At 41.5% G+C, this 24,190-nt stretch overlaps 1 protein-coding gene across 7 annotated transcripts in view; it reads left to right on the top strand.

Annotated features, from left to right (window-relative positions):
• The first annotated feature begins 2,932 nt into the window (after positions 1–2,932).
• LDHC (lactate dehydrogenase C) overlaps positions 2,933–24,190 on the top strand; it is a 61,052-nt gene continuing 39,794 nt past the window's right edge. For 2 of the 7 annotated variants that reach the window (XM_085008859.1, XM_021077678.2), the window contains exons 1-3: positions 2,933–3,272; positions 3,376–3,510; positions 13,594–13,711. In XM_085008859.1, the coding sequence (XP_084864985.1) occupies positions 3,385–3,510; positions 13,594–13,711 (244 nt within the window). In that variant the 5' untranslated portion in view covers positions 2,933–3,272; positions 3,376–3,384. 7 annotated transcript variants of the gene reach the window in all.

Genomic DNA, 24,190 nt, shown 5'->3' with positions numbered 1-24,190 from the left:
CTACACTCTTAATTTCTTATATTAAGATACAAAGTCATAAAGCTGCTATATTTGTTCATTACCTTGGAAAGCATTAGGTTATTCTTGGGTAACACTGTGGTGATGTGGGGAGGGGCATGCCCACCACATGTGGAAGTTCCCAGACCAGGGATTGAATCCAGTCCACAGCAGTGCCCTGAGCTGCAGCAATGAGAATGGTGGATCCTCAACCTGCTGAGCCACACAGGAACTCCCAAATATATATATATTTTTTGGCCACACCTGGAGCATATGGAAGTTCCTGGGCCAGGGGTCAACTCAGAACTACATCTGTGACCTATGCCACAGCTCATGGCAATGCCAGATCCTTAACTCACTGAGCAGGGCCAGGGGTTGCACCCACATCCTCACAGAGATAGCACTGGGTCCATAGCCCACTGAGCCACAATGGAAACACCTGCAATGATTTTTTTTTAAGGTGAACTATTTACTAATGCTCAGACTTTAGTAAGAATTAATAGGAGCTCCCGCTGTGGCACAATGGGAGTGGTAGCATCTCTGCAGAATCAGGACTCAGATTTGATCCCCAGCCTGGCATAGTAGGTTAAAGGGTCCAGCATTGCTGCAGCTGTGGCATAGGTCACCAGTGTGGCTGGAATCTGACCCCTGGTCTGGGAATTCCATGGGGTGGCCAAAAAAAAAAAAAAAAAAAAAGAATCATTGAGGGTGTACCTAGATTGACTAAGTTGTTTTGTTACCATTTTCATTGTAATCACTTGTTTTAATAGTAGTCCCAAAGCATTATAACATGATAATAGTGCTAATTATAATTGGGATCCTACAATTCATGTAGGTAATATTCTATATATAAATGTAAAAAACATAAGCAGTGGTATTTTACCACTACAGGGGGACAGAGATTTTCAAGACCTTTTGCTCTCTGGAGGCCAGTACCACAACGAAACTTAATAATTTTGAAAGAAATAGTCTTGGTGGTTGTCTACTCAAAAATTTTCTTTAGATTTCCCTCACAGTATTTCTATAACTATGACCCTCTCCAGGCCTAAAAAACATTACTTCTGGAGATTAACTGGAACAAATTTATTGTCATCACCCCTCCAGAATTTTCCCCTAAAGTCCCTTTTCTGAGAGCTAGTTAAGAGAAATAACTATGTAAGAACTGTTTTTTCTTTGGGCCACACCTGCTGCATGTGGAAGTTCCTGGGCCAAGGATGGAGCCCACACCACAGCGTGACCTGAGCCACTGCAGTGACAATGCCAAATCCTTAACCTAATGAGCCACCAGGGATCTCAACTGAGAACTTTTAAATTACTCCCCCCAAAAGAAACACTTGCACTTATTCCTGTAGCCTTTGGTAGACTTTGTAGCATCTTCAGTCTTAAAAAAAAATATATATTTACCTTTATTTCATATTATTTGATACAGGAAATTAGGCAATATCAACATGACCAAAAATGCTTGACAGAAATTTCTTAAACTAATTTTCCATGAATTTTCAGATTTAATCTTGTAAAGCTTTTTCACTTTCTGGCACATTACATGTTCACCTTGTACCTTCTTGCCTCAGGCAACTGATTGGCCAACTCTGCAAGGAGCTTACTGTTTTTTACAGAATATGATCTCATTTTGGGCCTAATAACCTTGGGAAGTGGATTAAGCAGGCCTTACCCCCAATCTCACGGAAGCTGCTAGTTAGTGAAGGAAGCAAAGAGAAGGTTCAGAACAAGTGCTTAGGGCAGATAAGAATGAAGAGCCTCTTTCTTTACCCAGAGCAGAAGTTTCGTCAGTACCTACATGATACCTCCTATGGCCTGAGGCAGGTCTAGAGCTTGAATTTGGAAGTCACCCAGGTCAGCAGTGTCTCCCACTCAGCCGTTTATGTGAGGTTCCAGAGCTAGGAGTTTCTGTGAGAGGAAGCACACAAGCAAGCAGTAGCACAGGACCAATAGCTGCTGCCACTCCTGGGAACCTCTTGCTTGAGGCTGGTAGTGGGTTATGAAAAGTGATATAAGACAAACAGGAGAGATGTAGGGAGGTGATAACACATTAGTCAAGGAAAGCTAGAGGAAGTGCCATTTACGTTCAAAACTGAAAGTGAACATGATCTTTTTTTTTTTTTTTTGGCTACCCAAAGGCATACAGAGTTCTCAGGCCAGGGGTCAGATCTGATCCCAGTTACCTAGGCTGCAGCTGCACAGCTGCAGCAAGGCCAGATCCTTAACCCACTGTGTTAGGTGGACAATCCCATTGCACCACAGTGGGGAACTCTGCGGACACACAACTTTGAGAAAGGCTGGGGAAGAACTCTCAGTGGGTTAAGGATCTATTGTTGTTGTGAGCTGTGTTGTAGGCCAGCAGCTGCAGCTCTAATTTGACCCCTAGCCTGGGAACTTCCATATGCCTCAGGTGCAACCCTAAAAAGACCAAAAAAATAAAATAAATAAAAATAATAGAGGAAGTTTTGTCCCCTTTGTGAATTATAAGTAAATTCTTGGGGTAAATTAAAATTACTTTAGAAAACTAGACTCGGCCTTTCCTTTTCATTACTACCCTCTGTTATCTCAAGAGAAATTCAATGTCTATTTCTTTTCTTTTCTTTTTAGGGCCTCACCTGCGGCATATGGAGTTTCCCAGGCTTGGGGTCAAATTAGAGCTGTAGCCACTGACCTACACCACAGCTCACAGCAATGCCAGATCCTTAACCCACTGAGCAAGGCCAGGTATCAAACTTATGTCCTCATGGATACTAGTCAGATTTGTTTTGGCCGAGCCACGATGGGAATTCCCAACGTCTATTTCAGCACTCAATTCTTAAGTTATAGGGCAGAAGTGAGGAAGCCACTGCCAATGCACCTGCTCCTGGGGCCAGGCTGGGGGCGGAGCTTGCGTGCTGACGAAGGAAAGCAGTGCGTGCGTGCGGGCTTGCGTAACGATTCAGAGACTAACGGTCGCCTGGCTTGACACCTCAACTGGCGTTGCTAGTTTTTTTGTTTTTGTTTTTTTCATCCTTGTGTAACTTTAAAAAGGCAGCTTATAGGCGCTGCGCTTTCTGGCTTACTGTACTGACTTGCGCCACGCTAAGCATTTGGGAGTGACTGGAATTGGAGCGAAAATGGTGGCTAGGGACGGGGAGAAGTTTTAAAAACCTTTTGGTGCCGCAGTCGGTAACACTGATAGACTGACCGGTGCTCTGCCTCCCCACAGCCATCGACCAGGTTTTTTTGTTTGGCTCCGCCATACCCGTGGCTCCAACATTCTGCGAAGTCAAGAGGTAGTTCCTTAGAGGTTCGGTGTGGTTAGTACATTGGTAGGTATGAATGAGAGTGATTAATTCAGGGAGTTTGATTCCACTGAAATTGCATTATCCCTGTCAGGTTCTCAAAATGTCAACTGTCAAGGAGCAGCTTATTGAGAATCTAATTGAAGAAGATAAAGTCTCCCAGAGTAAGATCACCATTGTTGGAACCGGTGCTGTAGGCATGGCTTGTGCTATTTGTATCTTATTGAAGGTAAGATAAGCCTATACGGAGGCTGAAAAATAAGCACTTACAGGTCTTGTGGATGTTGATGAGCAAGGGGTTGCAGGGTTAATCACTTGAGAGCAAATAAGTATCAGCTGACTTTTACACAATTTAAGACACGTTTATTTGGAGTTTGCCATGTGTTAGGCCTTGCCAGACTATTTAAATTTATTCATCGGAGACAAGTTAGTTGGCATTATTTTGTTAATATTATAATATTTTCTGTTAAAGTGATTCAGCATTTTGCTTTACTTGAAGATAATGGGTGAAAATCCTATTTCCCAATGGCTTATACTTTAAGATTTTTGTTTTAATTACATAAGTATTACATACACATTGTAAAACAAAAAATACCAACTTTGATAAAGTATCAGTGGAATTCTTTTCATTTTTCTATTTCCAGAACATCTTTTCATGGGCTTGTTGGCCATTTGTATATCCTTGGAGAAATGTCTACTTCAAATCCTTTTCTCATTTTAATTTTTATTGGCTTTTTTTGCTTTTTAGGCCTGCAGGTACAGCTTATGAAAGGTCCCAGGCTAAGGGTTGAATCGGAGCTGCTGCTGCCGGCCTACACCACAGCCACAGCAACGCTAGATCCAAGCCGCATCTGCAGCTCATGGCGAAGTTGTCTCCTTAACCCACGGATGAGGCCAGGGATTGAACCTGCATCCTCATGGACACTAGTCAGATTTGTTTCTGTGGAGCCACAATAGGAACTCTCCTTTGCCCATTTTTAAATTGTGTTATTTGTTGCTGAGTCTTAGGAGTTCTTTTTATATTCTAAATATTTGCTGCTTATCAGGTAAATTATTTTCAGATATTTTCACCCATTCCTTGGGTTTCCTTTTCATTGTGTCCTTTGATGCATAGAAGTTTAAAATTTTAATGCAGTTCAATTTATGTTTTTACTTTTGTTGCCAAATCCAATATCATGAAGCTTTCCTTTTATCTTTTCTTCTAAGAGTTTTATAGCTTTAGGTCTTACATTTAGGTCTTTGATCCATTTTTAGTTAATTTTGCCTACGGTATAAAGCAGACAGTCCAACCTCATTCTTTTGCATGTAAATAGCCAGTTATCCTAATAGCATTTGTTGAAAATTCTGTCCTTTCTGTATTGAATGATCTTGGCGCTCTTTTTTTTTTTTTTGGCCTTTTAGGGCTGCACCCAGAGCATATGGAGGTTCCCAGGCTAAGGGTCTAATTGGAGCTATAGCTGCCGGCCACAGCCACACCAGATGCGAGCCGCATCTGTGACCTACACCACAGCTCACAGTAACACCAGATCCTTAACTCACTGAGTGAGGCCAGGGATAGAACCTGCAACCTCATGGTTCCTAGTCAGATTCGTTTCTGCTGCACCACAATGGGAACTCCGATCTTGGCACTCTTGTCAAAAAATATCTGACCATTCACATGAGAGTTTTTTCCTGGGCTCTCTGTTCTATTCCATTGGTCTATATTTCTCGTTATGTTAATACCACAGTGTTTTGATTATTGTAGGTTTGTAATAAGTATTGAAATGGGAAAGCTTGAGACCTCCAACTTTGTTCCTTTTCAAGATTGTTTCAGTGATGTAGAGTTTCTTGAGATTCTGTATGATTTTTTTTTTTTTTTTTTTGTCTTTTTAGGGTCTCACCTCTGGCATATGGAAGTTCCTAGGCTAGGGCTTGAATCAGAGCTACAGCTGCCGACCTCCACCACAGCTACAGCACCATGGGATCTGAGTCATGTCTGCACCTATACCACAGCTCATGGCAATGCCAGATCCTTAACCCACTGAACAAGGCCAGGGATTTAACACGTGTCCTCGTGGATGTTAGTCAGATTAATTTCCACTGAACCACTACGGAAACTCTTCCATGTGAATTTTAGAATGGACTTTTCTATTTATTAAAAAAATGCCATTGCCGGAGTTCCCATTGTGGCGCAGTGGTTAACGAATCTGACTAGGAACCATGACGCTGCGGGTTCGATCCCTGGCCCTGCTAAGTGGGTTAACAATCCAGCATTGCCGTGAGCTGTGGTGTGGGTCGCAGATGCGGCGGCTCGGATCCCGTGTTGCTGTGGTTCTAGCGTAGACCGGTGGCTACAGCTCCAATTCAACCCCTAGCCTGGGAACCTCCATATGCCACAGGAGTGGTTCAAGAAAAAGGCAAAAAAAGACAAAAAAAAAAAAATGCCATTGGGATTTTGGTAGTGGTTGCATTAAATCTGCGGATTGCTTTGAATAGTGTTGACATCTTAACGATATTGTCTTCCATTCCATGAACATTGGGTGTCTTTCTATTTATTAATTTGTCTCAGCAATATTTTTTAGTTTCCAATGAATAAGTTTTTCACCTCTCTAAATGTTTTAAAGGTATTATTTAATCTTTAAAACAACCTTAAGAGGTAGGTCCTGTTATCATCTCCATTTATAAATTAATGAAGTATAGATGTTAGATAGCTTGCTCGTGGTTAAAAGGCAAGTAGGTGAAAGGGCCAGAATCCAAACAGGCAATCTGGACACAGATCCTGTTCTCTTAAAAGCTTTACTACATTAATTAGACAATTTTTGGAAACCTGCAGAGGGAGATGACAAGAAAAAACAAAGCCAGATAAATTCCAGAAAGCCTGGAAAGGCTCAGGAGTTGGAAGTATCATTTGCCTTCAAGATGGAGGTAATGGATGGGACTAAAAATAGGATGATTTAGGAGTTCCCATAGTGGCTCGGTGGTTAATGAATCCAACTAGAAACTGTGAGGTCGAAGGCTCGACCCCTGGCCTTGCTCAGTGGGTTAAGGATCTGGTGTTGCCACGAGCTGTGGTGTAGGTCATAGACTCGTCTTGGATCTGATGTTGCTGTGGCTGTGGTGTAGGCCAGTGGGTACAGCTCTGATTAGACCACTAGCCTGGGAACCTCCATGTGCCACGGGTATGGCCCTAGAAAAAGACAAAAAAAAAAAAAAAAAGGATGATTTGTTGAAAGTTTATATAATGAGAAGGAAAACCACCAGATTCTCCTTTGCCCCTTAATCAACCAGGTAACCACCTCTCCCATCCCAGCAGGCAAGAGGAAGGAGCTTATTCTTTAGAGAAGTTTAATTAGACAGGCTCTGCTCTCAAGATAATCAAGGACAGTAGAAGACAAACATCTCACTGAAAGCAAGAGGATTCAATGAAAGTCTACATGTTTGACAGTGAGGCAAGAACCCTCTTCTGCTGGGCTGCTAGTTGTAGACTCTCAAAGACAGAGTATAGAAAAGAGATGAAATTAGAGGATCAATTGGGAGGTCCATTAGCTGATTAACATTTCAGTAAGAAATAAGAAAGAGGGAGTTCCCATCGTGGCGCAGTGGAAACAAATCCAACTAGGAACCTTGAGTTTGCAGGTTTGATTTCTGGCCTCCATCAGTGGGTTAAGGATCCAGCATTGCTGTGAGCTGTGGTGTAGGTCACAAATGAGGCTCGGGTCCTTCATTGCTGTGGATGTGGCGTAGGCTGGCAGCTGTAGCTCTCATTAGACCCCTAGCCTGGGAACCTCCATATGCCGTGGGTGGGGCCCTAAAAAAGAAGCCAGAAAAAAAAAGAAGAAAGGGGGTGAAGGAGATTATTCAGCAGATAAAAGGACATGAGTTGCAGATATAAAGAATTCATTGAGTGCTCAAAACAATCAAAAAGAGCCTACTCCAAGGGATATTATCATGAAACTTCAAAACTCAAATTGTGAGAGAAGGTCAGTTGTTAGAGCCCATTTATTTTCTACTAGAATCCATTATACTCAGGCAAATGCCCAAGTGAAACAGTAGTTCAAGACCTTGTTTTTGGAGATCCCATTGTGGCTCAGCGGTAACGAACCCAACTAGTACCCATGAGGACTCGGGCTCAATCCCTGGCCTCACTCAGTGGGTGAAAAATGTGATGTTGCCATGAGCTGTGGTGCAGGACGAAGACGTTGCTCAGGTCTGGCATTGCTGTGTCTGTGGTGTAGGCTGGCAGCTGCAGCTCTGATTTGCCCCCTAGCCTGGGAACTTCCATATGTCACAGGTGCAGCCCTTAAAAAAATAAAAAAATAAAAACCCTTGTTTGCAAGTCACATTGATGTAAATTTTGGGATAAATAGAACGTGATGAAGGATATTAAAATATGCAGGGAGTTCCCTGGTGGCTCAGTGGGTTAAGGATATGACATTGTCACACTGTGACTTGAGTTCAGTCTCTGGCCTGGGAATTTCTATATGCCATGGGCAGAGCCAAAAAATAATGTGTATTCATATAGTCCATTGATGTGAAGGGACATATGAATACAATGACACCTGCATATTTCATTGAAAGGTGGTATTTTAAAGGTTTTATAAGGACATGTAAAGTCTTTTTTTTTTTTTTTTTTTTTTGTCTTAAAAGGCCACACCGGAGTTTCTGTCGTGGTGCAGTGGTTAATGAATCTGACTAGGAACCATGAGGTTGTGGGTTCGATCCCTGGCCTTGCTCAGTGGGTTGAAGATCCAGCTTTGCTGTGAGCTGTGGTGTAGGTCGTGGATGCGGCTCAGATCCCGCGTTGCTATGGCTGTGGTGTAGGCCAGTGGCTGCAGCTTCAATTAGACGCTTAGCCTGGGAACCTCCATATGCCTTGGGAGTGGCCCTAGAAAAGGCAAAAAGACAAAAAAAAAAAAAGGCCACACCTGTAGCATATGGAACTTCCTAGGCTAGGGGTCGAATTGGAACTGCAGCTGCTGGCCTATGCCACTGCCACTGTAGCAACGAGGGATCTGAGCCGCATCTGCAACCTACACCACAACTCACCACAATGCTGGATCCTTAACCCACTGAGCTGGGCCAGGTATCAAACTTAAATCCTCATGGATACTAGTCAGGTTTGTTTCCACTGAGCCACAATGGGAATTCCAATTCTTTAGATTAAAGTATATTTGATTTACAATGTTTTTTCAGTTTCTGTTGTGCAGCAGAGTGACCCAATCATCCGTAATTCCCTGTGCTATATAGTAGTACCACAATGCCCATCCATTCCAAATGTAACAGTTTGCATGCACCAATCCCAAACTCCCCGTGCATCCCACTCCCTCCCCTCTCTTCTGTAGCTTTGCTCTCCTTGGCCGTGATCTGTTTTTGTTTTGTAAATAGGATCATTTGTGTTTCATATATTAATTTCCACAAATAAGTGATATAATATGATATTTGTCTTTCTCTTTCTGACCTCACTTAGTATGATAATCTCTAGTTCCATCTGTGTTCCTGCAAATGGCATTATTTTGTCCTTTTATGGCTGAGTAGTATTCCATTTTTACCATTTCCATATTTACCACATCTTCTTAATCCACTCATCTGTTGATGGACATTTAGGTTGTTTCTATGTCTTGACTATTGTAAATAGTGCTGCTATGAGCATAGTAGTGCATGTATCTCTTCAAATGAGTATTTTGTTGGGATATATGCCCAGGAGTGGAATTGCTGAATCACGTGGTAATTTTATATTTAGTTTTCTGAGGTACCTCCATATGTTTTCCATAGCAGTTGTACCAATTTACAGTCCCCCCAGCAGTGAAGGAGGGTTCCCTTTTCTCCACACCCTCTCTAGCATTTGTTATTTGTTGTCTTGTTAGTGATGGCCATTCTGACCTGTGTGAGGTGGTGCCTCACTGTAGTTTTGATTTGTATTTCTCTAATAATAAGTGATGTTGAGGATTTTTTTATGTACCTGTGTGGGCCATCCATGTGTCTTCTTTGAGAAATGTCTATTCAGGAATTCTCACCATTTTTCAATTGTGTGGTCTGTTTTTTGTTGTTGTTGAGTTGCATGAGTTGTTTGTATATTTTTGGAGATTAGGCCCTTGTCTGTTGCATCAGTACATATAAAGTCTTAAGGAATGGGTAGCAGTACTGCCTACTTCCTTGTCCTATATAGAGCAAAGTGGCCAGAGCAGTTTTCCTTAGATGGATTTTTTTTTTCCTCTATCTTACTATGGTTACTCATGACCTCCCTAGAGAAAAGATCCTGGGATACTCATAACTATTCTTGTAAGATTCTGGTAGGCGAAACAACCCTAGGTTCTTCTCTATTTGGAATTGTATTTAAGAAATGTCTCACATAGATGTAGTTAATTCTTTTTTTTTTTTTTTGGTCTTTTGTCTTTTTAGGGCTGCACACGTGGCATGTGGAGGTTCCCAGTCTAAGGGTCTAATCGGAGCTGTAGCTGCCGGCCTACGCCAGAGCCACAGCAATGCCAGATCCAAGCTGCATTTGTGACCTACACCACAGCTCATGGCAACACCAGATCCTTAACCCACTGAGTGAGGCCAGGGATCAACCCCGCAACCTCATGGTTCCTAGTCAGATTTGTTTCCGATGCGCCACATCAGGAACTCCAGATGTAGTTAATTCTTAAAAAAACAAGCAAAAACTTTCAGGGATTATTTGAGCTTCATCCTTGACAGTCAAGACAGATGGGGTTTGGAAGATTCCCTCGAGGAGAAAATTTTCTGGTAACCTGTTGAGAAGGGAGATAAATAAAGTTGGAAATATAATTTAAAAGCAGGCTGAGTTGGTTATTGACTTAACTTGCCTCACCTCCATATTCAGCTTTCTGTACTTTGCTTTGTGATGCTGGCTGGACCTCTGCATAATCATTTTCTCCTTTGCCAGTTGGCATCTTGTTAGGTTCTGCCAATATGTGACACTAGAGGGAGGGAGGTTGGAAGGGAGGAGGGGAGCTGTGACCTGCCGCTTTCTGTTTGCTTATTGTCCTGGTCACTGTTATTCCAGCTGCAGCCCTTTGTTTCAATGGTAGCAGTTGGTTGTAACCTCCAGTTTTGTTTTTTGGGTTTTTTTTTTTTTTTTAACTCCCTGCATTGGCTTCATCTCGTCCCTTTAGTGGTATCATCAGCAGCCAGATTTTGCCTCTTCCCAAGTATGAGCCTGGATCCATGAAGCACCTACTTTAGTCTCTGTTTCCTCAGCCTCAGGGGTGGTAGCTTCAAGTGCAATTACTACCTCTGGATTATTGCAGATGTTCCCCTTTTGCGTTTTCAGCCCTTCAAACATCTAACTAATTCCCTACATTACATTCCTTCTGTTGAAATGTATATGGTGGTTTGTGTTTTTATGTCCAGCCCCAGGCAGAAACACAGATATAAAAATGGATCTATGGGAGTTCCCGTCGTGGTTCAGTGGAAACGAATCTGACTAGGATCCATGAGGACACAGGTTTAATCCCTGGCCTCGATCAGTGGGTTAAGGATCTGGCATTGCTGTGGCTGTGGTGTAGGCTGGTGGCTACAGCTCTGATTCAATCCCCAGCCTGGGAACCTCCATATGCTGTGGGTGTGGCCCTAAAAAAAAAGGCAAAAATTGGATCTCTGGAGTTCCCTAGTAGCTCAGTGGGTTAAATAGCCAGCATTAGTCAGTGGTGTGGCTCAGGTCACTGCTGTGACATGAATTTGATCCCTGGCCCAGGACCTTCCTCATGCTGCAGGTGTGGCCAAAAGTTAAAAAAAAAAAAGAAAATTGATCCATAAACATGATCTGGTTTTCTTAGCAGTTAGCTGAAAAGTGATACATGATTATTTTGGATGCAAGTCCTTATCATTATCCTATTTCTGATATATATACATAATTTAGTAAATTTTAGAATTTATAGTTTTCCAAAAATGCCAGATGGTACCTGATCTGGAAAAAAAAAAAAAGTAATAAATAAGGATTTGATTCCTTTCCTTCACTGCTCACGTTTGGAATCTGGCCATTGGAATATGAAGTAATATATTCCTTATATACAATTCTATATTCTGTTGCATGTGATGAAAACCCAATTCAAATTTAGAGTATAGACACTGTATATTGTCTATGCAACTGGAGAGGTCTCAGAGCTAGCTTCAAGTATCAAGACACAGCCTCCGTAGGAGTTCCCACTGTGGTGAAAAGGGATTGGCGGCATCTTGGGAGCACTGGGGCACAGGTTCAATCCCTGGCCCTCATTACACTATGGATGATTAGTGGTAGATCTGCAGCACAGCTTGTATAACCTCTTTGGTTATAATAATCCACATCACATTTGTATTAAAGCTATTGTTGGAATTTCCTCTGTGGTGCAGTGGGGTTGAGGGCAACTCTGCAGCGCCAGGATGCTGGTTCGATCCATATTAACACATTAGCACAATGTGGTAAAGGATCTGGTGTTGCCAAAGCTGTGGGATAGATCACAGCTGCAGCTTGGATCTGATCCCCGGCCTGGGAACTCCATATGCCACAGGGCAGCCAAAAAGAAAAAAAAGACACACAGCCTCTGTATATCTTAGCTTATATTTCCTCTATTGGCTTAATTCTCAGGTAGTTTATATTTCCTCTGTTGGCTTAATTCTTGGGTAGGGTCTTCCCATATGATGGTAAAGATGACTATACAGTTTGTTCTCAGAGTCTAATGTCATCCTTAGAGCTTATGATTCCAAAGAAAAATGAGACTTAACCTCCCATCTTCCATTTTCTTTTCTTTCTTTCTTTTTTTTTTTTTTTTTTTTTTTGTCTTTTTGCTGTTTCTTGGGCTGCTCCCATGGCATATGAAGGTTCCAAGGCTAGGGGTCAAATCAGACCTGTTGCTGCCAGCCTATGCCAGAGCCACAGCAATGCTGGATCCTTAACCCACTGAGCAAGGCCAGGGATCGAACCCGTAGCCTCATGGTTCCTAGTCAGATTCGTTAACCACTGAGCCACAATGGGAACTCCCCATCTTCCATTTTCTAACCTCATTTGTTATGCTTGGGCCATATGCCCATTTTTTAACTAATTGCTAGGGCTAGAAGGAAAGATAGAACAATTGGTCAGGTCTGGTTATTTGCTTATCTACTCCTAGATTGGAGGGCCGGCATTAATTATAATATACTGAGCCACATAAAATGGTTTCCCATATGTGGCTGCTTGTCTATTTTTGCTTAAGGATTCAAATTAAAAAGAACTTCAGGTCAGAAATTAGGGATAAGGGTTAAATATAATAAAATCCTTTGAAAGGATTTCATAACTTTTCATTTGTTTTAAACTGTTATTTGGGAGTTCCTGCCATGGTGAATGGGATTGGCTGCATTTTGGAAGCTCTGAGATGCATTTTCAATCCCTGGCCAGACACAGTGGGTTAAGGATCCGGTGTTGCCATACCTACGGCGTAGGTCGTGACTACTGCTCAAATCTGATCCCTGGCCCAGGAACTCCATATGCCACGGGGCAGCCAAAACGAGGGGAAAAAAACCCCGAAAACCCTGTTACCTGAAGTGGAAAAATCCCAATTCTAAAAATTTAACAATTACATGAAGGCAAAACAATTTTTGTTGCATTCTGTCATTTACTGTAACTTTTTTTTTTTTTTTTTTTTGCTATTTCTTGGGCTGCTCCTGCGGCATATGGAGGTTCCCAGGCTAGGGGTCTAATCGGAGCTGCAGCCACTGGCCTACGCCAGAGCCACAGCAACTCGGGATTCGAGCCGCGTCTGCAACCTACACCACAGTTCACGGCAACGCCGGATCATTAACCCACTGAGCAAGGGCAGGGACCGAACCCGCAACCTCATGGTTCCTAGTCGGATTCGTTAACCACTGCGCCACGACGGGAACTCCCATTTACTGTAACTTCTAATCACTAGGAACATTAAAAAACTTTATGGCATTTTTTTTTTCTCTTAAAAATGTAACACTCCTTTGACGTTCTCGTCGTGGTGCAGTGGTTAACGAATCTGACTATGAACCATGAGGTTGCAAGTTCGATCTCTGGCCTTGTTCAGTGGGTTAAGAATCCAGCGTTGCCTTGAGCTGTGGTGTAGGTCGCAGACTTGGCTCGAATCCCACATTGCTGTGGCTCTGGTGTAGGCTGGCGGCTACAGCTCTGATTAGACCTCTAGCCTGGGAACTTCCATATGCCTTGGGAGCAGCCCTAGAAAAGGCAAAAAGACCAAAAAAAAAAAAAAAAAAAAAAAAAAAAAGTAACATTCCTTTGATTATAAAATAACCCACAAAATTTTTTCTCTTTCTCCTAAAATTGAAATGGGAACATTTTCCAGAACATTTGATTATTCAGAACTTTCATGTATTTTAGGATTTGGCTGATGAGCTTGCCCTTGTTGATGTTGCAGTGGACAAACTGAAGGGAGAAACAATGGATCTTCAGCATGGCAGTCTTTTCTTCAATACTTCAAAGATTGTCTCTGGAAAAGGTTAATTTTAGTTTTATAAAGTTATTTTCAGAGCTTTAAAAAAAGTAATGAATTTTACCAAACTGTTGTTAGTAAATATAAAATTAAAAATATCACCGCTATGGGAGTTCCTGCTGTGGCACGGTGGATTATGATCCAGCTTATCTCTCTGGCAGGGCTGGTTCGATCCCTGGCCTTGTACAGTGGGTTAAGGATCTGGTGTTACCACAACTGCAGCTTAGATACAGTCCTTGATCTGGGAACTTTCATATGCCATGGGTGTTGCCAAAAATTAAAAAAAAAAAATAGCACTGCTATGATTAGGACATATTGTTTAGAAGTTTATTTTTTTGGGTGGAGTTCCCGTCATGACGCAGTGGTTAATGAATCCAACTAGGAACCATGAGGTTGCGGGTTCGATCCCTGGCCTTGCTCAGTGGGTTAAGGATCCAGTGTTGCCATGAGCTATAGTGTAGGTGCAGATGAGGCTCGGATCCCGAGTTGCTGTGGCTGTGGTGTAGGGAACCTCCATATGCTGTGTGTGCGGCCCTAGAAAAGACAAAAAAAAAGAAGTTTAATTTTTTTAAAAGAACATTCCATTCTAATGGAAAATTAGGTAAATACAAAAAAAGGATAAAGAAAATTTAAAATCACTTCTGCTGATGGTTTTGTGCCCTTCCTTCCTTTTTTCTCCCTCCCTCTATCCCTCCTTTCCTTCCTTTCTCTCCCTCTCTCTCTCTCTTTCGTCTTTTTGCACCCAGGGCATATGGAAGTTCCCAGGCTATGGGTCGAAACAGAGCTGCAGCTGCTGGCCTACACCACAGCCACAGCAATGTGGGATCCAAGCTGCATCTGTGACCTGCACCGCAGTTCACAGCAGTGCTGGATCCTTAACCCACTGAGTGAGGCCAGGGACCAAACCTGTGTCCTCATGGATACTAGTCGGGTTTGTTATTGCTGAACCATAATGGGAACTCTGGTTTTGTGTATTTCTTTCCTTTTTTCTATTTTTATGTTTTTTATGGGACTAACATATTATATAAATGTTTTTTTGGTTTGTTTTTTTTGTTTTGCCATTTCTTCGGCCGCTTCCCTCGGCATATGGAGGTTCCCAGACTAGGGGTCTAATCGGAGCCATAGCCTCTGGCCTACACCACAGCCACAGCAACGTGGGATCCGAGCTGTGTCTGCAACCTACACCACAGCTCACGGCAACACCGGATCGTTAACCCACTGAGCAAGGGCAGGGACTGAACCCGCAACCTCATGGTTCCTAGTCGGATTCGTTAACCACTGCGCCACAACGGGAACTCCCTATAAATACTTTTTAAACTTATTATTCAGTCTTATATATTTTCCCAAGGATATGCAGTCTTGAACAGTTTTTGTAATATTATTGTTATATGTTTATTCTTTTTACCTGTTTTTTTTGGTGTCAGAGTGTTTTTAGAGGACCAGGTTTCAGGGTATAGTTCAGGCTGTAAAAGAGGAAATGGAGCACTTAGCCTCATTAACATTAACATCATGTGTTGACCAACTAAGAAGCCTTAGATAATTAGGAAAAATAATTATTTTATCTTATACCAAAGTGTATTGTAGTTTTTTGGTTTGTTTTTTGTTTTGCTTTTTAGGGCTGCACACACAGCATATGGAAGTTCCTAGGCTAGGGATGGAATTGGAGCTGCAGCTGCGAGCCTATAGTACAGCTCACGGCAACACTGGATCCTTAACTCGCTGAGTGAGACCAGGGATCAAACCTGCATCCTCATGGATCCTAGTCAGGTTTGTTAACTCTTAGCCACGAAGGGAACTCCCTAAAAGGACAGTTTTTAATCATCGTTTTAATATGTTTTTCTAGGGGATTCAACTTAATTTTCTTTTTTCTTTTCTTTTTTGGCCACCTTGTGGCATATGGAGTTCCTGCCAGGAATCACATCCAAGCCATTGTTGGGACCTCAGCCACAGCTGTGTCAACTCTGGATCCTTAACCCATTATGCTGGGCCTGGGATTGAACCTGCATCCCAGTGCTCCCAAGATACTGCAGATCCCCTTACACCACAGGGAGAACACCTCAACTTAATTTTCATTGTAGCAATAATTAAAAAATTAATTATGTAGAGTTCAGGTTATGGCCCGGTGGGTTATGAACTCAACTAGTAACCATGAGGATACGGGTTTGATCCCTGGCCTTGCTCAGTAGGTTAAGGATCTGGTGTTGCCTGTGAGCTGTGGCGTAGGCCAGCAGCTGCAGCTCCAATTCGACCCTTGCTTGGAAATTCCATATGCCTCACCTGTGGCCCTAAAAAAACAAACATTAAAATTATGAAAATTTGAAGTATAAAAATAGTTTGTGTATAACAAACATCAATATATCCAACACTCAACAAATGAAATAAAACATTACCAATTCCCTTGATACATTCTTTGTGTTACATCTATTCATAGCTCAACCCTGAATGTAGTGTTTACCAGTATTTCTTTCATAGTCATATTTTAGTGATTTACATTTGTTATGTAATTAATAGATATAGCTGAAATAATGTTTGGGGATACACATGGCAGATTCTTGATATGTGGTAGCTAATGAGCAGAAGCATACAGACATACTAGACAGAAGTCTGCTAGTTGAGATTGTTCAGTGTGCTTTGGGTATCAGTATGTTTTACATCAGTTAATCTATTAAACTGGGTAAGAGGAGTCAAAGCTAGTGCTGTATTAAAATACCCCAAAAAATCATTCAGCCTTTATTTTCCAGTAATAAGGCAGGATAAATGCCCGAATCAATCCTTTTGCTGTAAAAAATTTCTGCATAAAGTAATAAAAGAAAAAACAAAACAAAAAATAGAAAAAATAAATATCAATACTTAAAGAATTGATGTGCTCTTAACAAAGTAAGACATTTTCAGAACAAGCACTGAACAAAGGCAGGAAACTAGAGAGCTAAGCAGAGCACTGTTTTTTTCACCAATTAGCATTAGCCAAACCTAGTGAACTTGAATTTTTTTGTTTTTTATGTTTTTCTGTTTGTTTATTTTGGCCACGCCTGAGGCATGTGGAAGTTCTTGGGTTGGTGATCCAACCAGTGCCATAGCAGTGACCTGAGCCAGCACTGGATCCTTAACCATTGTGCCACAAAGGAATTCCCTAGTGAACTTGAATTTTGGTTTTCACTGTCTCGCAGGACTTGCCAGACTGGAGACAGAGCCTAATTTGGGGAATTGTGTAGAAAATAACCCCGTAAAGCTGGACCCCTATTGGACTACACCAGTGGTCAGTAAACTTCTTCTGTAAAGGTTCACATAGTAAATATTTTGGGCTTTGTGGGGTGCACAGTCTTTGTCAAAACTATGCAGCTCTGCTATTGTACAAAAGCAGACATTGACAATACGTAAGCAAGTGGTTGTGGCTATGTTTCAATGAAACTTTATTTACAAAAACAAGTATTAGACCATATTTGGCTTGCTGGCCTTAGTTTGCCAATTCCTTAATGCAAGGATGACCTGGAAATAATTCCTTTCTTCCTACCTCTGGGAACTTCAAGTAAAATTGAGTGTCTTCTGATTTCGTAAAAGGGGGGAGGGGCTGCTAAGCATTTGGAGCCAGAAGGTAGCCCTTAATTGAATTCCAAAAATATTGAGTAATCTTAAGATAGTCTCTGGAGAAAACACACTTTATTTAAGACCTCAAAGTACTTCCCCAAATAAAAGTGCAAGAAAAATAAACATCTCACAGTTGGAATAATTAAATCATGTATGGGAAAATACATGAGCAAGAACCAGCAGGTGTATTAGAAAAGTCCAAATTAGATTTCAAATAATGAAATTATCAAACACAAATTATAAAGTAACTATTATTATTTAAAGAAATAAGGCACAGGGGTTGCAGGTTTGATCCCTGGCCTTGCTCAGTGGGTTAAGAATCCAGTCTTGCCATGAGCTATGGTATAGTTCTCAGACACGGTTTGGATCCTGCGTGGCTGTGGCTGTGGCTGTGGCTGGTGGCTATAGCTCCGATTTGACCCCTATCCTGGGAACCTCCATCTGCTGTGGGTTCGGCCCTAAAAAAAAGAAAAAAAAAAAAAGAAATAAGGCACAAACTTGAAAATATCAGTATGAAACAGGAAACAACAAGAAAAAGAGCAGATTTTTAGAAATAACCAAATGAAATGAAAACCCAATTAATAGGTTTAAAAACAGAGCAGACACATTTTAAAAGAGAAGTGGTAAGTCTAAGGCAATAACCCAGAAGACAGCAAGAAGTGGAAAATATGACTGGTTAGGAATCATGGAGGATAGAATGAAAATGTAAAGAATATGTAATTAGAAAAGTGAGTGAGGAGTTCCTACTGTGGCTCAGTGGTAACAAATCTGACTGGTATCCATGAGGATATGGGCTCAATCCCTGGCTTTAGTGGGTTAAGTATCCAGCCTGTGGTGTAGATGACAGATGTGGCTTTGCTATGTCTGTGTCTTAGGCTGGCAGCTGCAGCTCTGATTTGACCCTTAGCCTGGAAACTTCTGTGTGCCATGGGTGTGGCCCTGAAAAAAAAAAGTGAGTTGGGCAGAGGAAATATTTGAAGGGATTTTGATTGAGCATTTTAGAGAACTGATGAAAAACAACCCAGAGATTCAAGCCAAATAATCCCAAGAGGAATAAATATAATATCCCTACCTAGACATATTCTTGTGAAATTAGAGAAGATTAAAGGCAAAGAGAACAAAAAATTATCAGAAGACAAATTACCTGCAGGAAAATGGAGAGGGTAACAGACTGACTCATCAATAACACCAGTGAAACGTAAAGGCAGTGGAATGATAATGTGCTGAGAGAGAGAAAATGTAAATCTAGGATCTCAGTAAAAATATCTTTGAGGAATAAGGGTGAAATAAAGACATTTTCAGACAAAAGACTAAGATAATTACTGTCAGACCCTCACTAATGGAAATTCAAACTATATTTTAAACTATATTAAAGGCAAAAAAAAAGGAATCTCAAATATAAAGCCTGAGATTCAAGAAAAAGATGAAGAACATAGAAAAGGGTAAAAATAAGGACAAATCTAAATAAACACCAGTTTTATAAGATTATGTGTTTTGAAGTTCCCATTGTGGCACAGTGGTTAACGAATCGGACTAGGAACCATGAGGTTGCAGGTTCGATACCTGGCCTTGCTCATTGGGTTAAGGATCTGGCATTGCCGTGAGCTCGGATCCCACATTGCTGTGGCTCTGGCGTAGGCTGGTGGCTACAGCTCCGATTAGACCCCTAGCCTGGGATCCCACATTGCTGTGGCTCTGGCGTAGGCCGGTGGCTACAGCTCCGATTAGACCCCTAGCCTGGGAACCTCCTTATGCCATGGGAGCAGCTCAAGAAAACGCAAAAAGACAAAAAAAAAAAAAATATATATATATATATATATATATATATATAGTCTTATGGGGTTAAAAAATTTTTTAAATATATCATATAAATCTGGGGGTCAGAGGTAATAGTGGTGAATGAATTAGTGTTCCAAGTTTCCCAATCATTAGGGAAGAGGGAAAGGTGATGATTGAATTGGGGCTTTGATGGGGTTGAATATGCATGTTGTAACTTTTTTTTTTTTTTTTTTTGCTTTTTGGGGCCACACCTGTGGCATGTGGAAGTCCCCAGGCTAGGGGTCGAATTGGAGCTACAGTCGGCTGCCGGCCTACACCGCAGCCACAGCAACACAGGATCTGAACCACATCTGTAACTTACATCACAGTTCATGGCAACGCTATATCCTTAACCCATGGAGTGGGCCAAGCATCGAACCCAAATCCTCATGGACACTAGTCGGGTTCATTTTCACTGAGCCACAACAGGAACTCCCTGTGACCTTTAATAATGGAATTTGTGTAACTTCCAAATTAGTGAAGAGAAGAAGTAAAATTATAAAAACATACCTGGTGAATCAAAAAGAAGATAAAGAAAAACAAAGTCAATATGTAGAGGGACAATATGTAGAACTAAGTAAGTGTTTAGCAAGGATGCCAAACACTAATTAATTAATTTTGCTTTTTAGGGCCACACCTGTGGCATATGGATGTTCTCAGGCTAGGGGTCAAATTGGAGTTGCAGCTGCCAGCCTACACCATAGCCACAGTGCCAGATCCAAGTTGTGTCTTTGACCTATACCACAGCTCATAGCAACACCAGATCCTTAACCCAGTGAGTGAGGCCAGGGATTGAACTTGTATCCTCATGGTTACTAGTCGAGTTTGTTAACCCTGAGCCACAACAGGAACTCTACAAAATTATTAAAAATCTATTCAAGGAGTTCCCGTTGTGGCTAAGTGGTTAACGAATCTGACTGGGAACCATGAGGTTGCGGGTTTGATCCCTGGCCTCACTCATTGGATTAAGGATCTGGTGTTGCTATGAGCTGTGGTATAGGTCAGAGAGACAGCTCAGATCTGGCACTCTGGCTATGGTGTAGGCTGGTAGCAGCAGCTCCAATTTGACCCCTAGCCTGGGAACCTCCATATGCCACAGGTGCAGCCCTAGAAGGACCAAAAAAAAAAAAAAAAAAAAAAAAAAAAAAAATCAAAAACAGGCAAAAATTTTAAAGCTGTTATTTATGTTATCAAAAATAGGCAGTACCTAGGAAAAATTCTAAAAATACATATATAAGAGCTTTTTTTTTTTCTTCCCCCTTGCTTTTTAGGGCTTCACCCGTGGCATATGGAGGTTCCCAGGCTAGGGGTCAAATCAGAGCCACAGCTGCCGGCCTACACCACAGCCACAGCAGCTTGGGATCCGAGCCACATCTGTGAACTACACCATAGCTCACGGCAACGCCAGATCCTTAACCCACTGAGCAAGGCCAGGGATGGAACCCACAACCTCATGGTTCCTAGTCAGATTCGTTTCCTCTGCACCACGACGGGAACTCCTATAAGAGCTTTTATACAGAAATTTAATACAGCTTCATTGGAAGATTTTAAATATCTAAATAAATGAAGAGATATGCCTTGTTCATAGAAGCCTCAATGTCATAAGATGTCCATTCTTCTCATATTCATCAGAGATTATATACAGTCATAGTCAAAAACCCACCTGGTTTTGTTGTTTTTGTTGTGCATATTAAACTAACTCTAAAATTCATTCGGAAATTCAAAGATCTGATAATAGACCAGACACTTTCTTTAAATCTTATTAAAATTTTTTTTTTGTCTTTTTTGGGCCGCACCCATGCCATATGGAGGTTCGCAAGCTAGGAGTTGAATCATAGCTATAGCTGCCGGCCCATGCCACAGCCACAGCAACACCAGATCTGAGCTGCATCTGTGAACTGTCTCACAGCTCACGGCAACACCAGATCCTTAACCCCCTGAGCAAGGCCAAGGATTGAATCTGTATTCTCATGAATACTAGTCAGATCTGTTTCTTCTGAGCGATGATGGAAACTCCAAAAATAGTTATTTTGATATGGTCCATTATAAATAAGTCAGTAGAGGTTATACTCTGCCACAGATGCAACTGTGTAGTGAGAATGTTGTGGCACCCAACGGTAAATGTCTGAATGATGTTCTCTTATTACAGCTAGACTGCTCACCTTCCATGTTCTTCCTGCCCATTGACTGCTTCCAAATTCAGATGACCAAATAGTCTTTTGTCCCCAAAGTATATTCAAAACAGTTCAGACATTCCAGGATGTGCACTCTCCTTAAATCCCAGATAAATCTTTGGAGGAGCAAAGCCCCAGTGGATGGCAAAGTGGCCACCCTTGAAGAGCTGCTGTGTCTGCTTGGCGTCTTCGCTCAGCTTCACCATGGCATAGCCAGAGCTGCACAGTTAATAAGACTCTTTAAAAAGAACAAGGTGGTGAAAATTTGCTTTACCAGATATCAAAACTTATTACAAAGCTACATTAAGTGTTGAGGTAAAAGATTGTTGTCTAAAACTGATCATATTGTAGATAGATGGGAAATTTGCAGATTTATAATTTTTCTTGTGCGGATGGTTAATATTTATTTTTTGTTTTTTTGTTTTTTTGTTTTTTAAGGGCTGCACTCGTGGCATATGGAGATTCCCAGGCTAGGGGTCGAATCAGAGCTGTAGCTGCCAGCCTATACCACAGCCACAGCTACTCAGGATCCGAGCTGCACCTGTGACCTATACCACAGCTCATGGCAATGCTATATCCTGAACTGAGCGAGGCCAGGGATCAAACCCGTGTCCTTATGGATACTAGCCGGGTTTGTTAACCACTGAGCCATGATGGAAACTCTGGGTAATGGTTATTTTTATGGAAAGAAATAAAATTGAACCCTTTCCTTAAAACACAAACAAAAATTAATTCCAAATTGGTTAAAGACCAAAATGTGAAAGGCAAAACTTCAGAGCTTCTGTTTAGAAGATAATGTAGAATATCTTTATGACCTCAGAATAGGGAAGAATTTATTTTTTTAATTTAAATTTTTTTCATTATTATTATAGTCGATTTTTAGTGTTTTGTCAGGTTCTGTTGTACAGCAAAGTGACTCAATCACACACATTTCCCTGTGCTGTACAGTAGGGTCTCATTGCACATCAATTCCAAATGTAACAGTTTGCATCCAAAAAACCCCCCAAATGCCCATGCATTCCATTCCCTCCCCTTTCACCCTTCGGAAACCCAAGTCTGCTCTCCTGGCCATGATCTGTTTCTGTTTTTTTTTTTTTTTTAAAGATAGGATCATCCATTCCATATTGTAGATTCTACAAATAAGTGATATTGTATGGTATTTGTCTTTTTCTTTCTGGCTTATTTCACTTAGTATGAGAGTCTCTGTTTCTATCCATATTGCTGCAAATGGCATTATTTTATTTTATTTTATTTTATTTTTTTGTCTTTTTGCCATTTCTTGGGCTGCTCCCGCGGCATATGGAGGTTCCCAGGCTAGGAGTCTAATCGGAGCTGTAGCTGCCAGCCTACGCCAGAGCCATAGCAACGTGGGATCTGAGCCACGTCTGCAACCTACACCACAGCTCATGGCAACGCTGGATCCTTAACCCACTGAGCAAGGGCAGGGACTGAACCCTCAACCTCATGGTTCCTAGTTGGATTCGTTAACCACTGCGCCATGACGGGAACTCCTAGTTTATGTTTTTTTATGGCTGAGTAATGTTCCATTGTATATACGTACCACATCTTTTTTTTTTTTTTTTTGGTCTTTTTAGGGCTTCACCCATGGCATACGGAGCTTCCTAGGCTAGGGGTTGAACCAGAGCTGTAGCCACTGGCCTATACCACAGCCGCAGCCACGCGGGATCCAAGCCACATCTGCAGCCTGCACCACAGCTCATGGCAATGCCAGATCCTTAATCCACTGATGGAGGCCAGGGTTCAAACCTGTGTCCTCATGGATGCTAATCAGATTGTTTCTGCTGAGCCATGTTGGGAACTCCGTGTACAACATCTTCTTAATCCATTCATCTGTTGATGGACATTTAGGTTTTTTCCATTTCTTGGCTGTTGTGAATAGTGCTGCTGTGAACATAAGGGTGCACGTATCTTTTTCAATGAAAGTTTTGTCCAGATATATGCCCAGAAGTAGGATTGCTGGATCATATGGTAGTTTTACATCTAGTTTTCTGAGGTGCCTTCATACTGTTTTCCATAGTGGTTGTACCAATTTACACTCCCACCAGCAGTGGAGGAGGGTACTTTTTTCTCCACACCCACTTCAGCATTTGTTATTGTTGATTTGTTAATGATGGCCATTCTGACCTGCCTGAGGTGGTACCTCACTGTAGTTTTGACTTGCATTTCTCTAATAATTAGTGATAATGAGCATTTTTTCATATGGCTATTTCCCATCCATATGTCTTCTTTGGAGAAATATCGATTTAGGTCTTCTGACAATTTTTCACTTGGGTCTTTTTTGTTGTTGTTGTTGAGTTGAATGAGTTGTATATTTTGGCGATTAGGCCGTTGTCTGTTGCACCGTTGGCAAAGATTTTCTCCCATTCCCATTTTGTTTTTTTTAATGGTTTCCTTTGCTGTACAAAAGCTTTTGAGTTTAATTAGGTCCCATTGGTTTATTTGTGGAAAGAATTTTTAAATAGAAAATAGCTTTTGGGAGTTCCCATCGTGGCTCAGTGGAAATGAATCTGATAAGGATCCATGAGGATGGAGGTTTGATCTCTGGCCCCACTCAGCGAGTTAAGGATCCGGCATTGCTGTGAGCTGTGGTGTAAGTTGTACACACGCCTTGGATCTTGCATTGCTGTGGCTATGGTGTAGGCCAGCAGCTATAGCTCTGATTAGACCCCTAGCCTGGGAACCTCCATATGCTGCGGGTGTGGCCCTCAAAAGACAAAAAAAAAAAAAAAAAAAAAAAAAAAGAAAAGAAAAAGAAAAGAAAGAAAAAGAAAGTAACTTCTAAGTATATAATACTTTTTTAGAAGTCCACTAGAGGATAGTGATCATTGTAATGCATTGTCATTGGTTTTAATAGGTAAAACATTTTACAAAACTGGTCATCAGATTT

Source organism: Sus scrofa, chromosome 2 (assembly GCF_054392235.1).
Source record: "Sus scrofa isolate SSC_HxYL_T2T_F1_AM1 chromosome 2, Sscrofa_HxYL_maternal_Yorkshire_Landrace_v2.0, whole genome shotgun sequence".
NCBI lineage: Eukaryota > Metazoa > Chordata > Mammalia > Artiodactyla > Suidae > Sus > Sus scrofa.
This window is presented reverse-complemented; position numbering and strand designations above follow the sequence as displayed.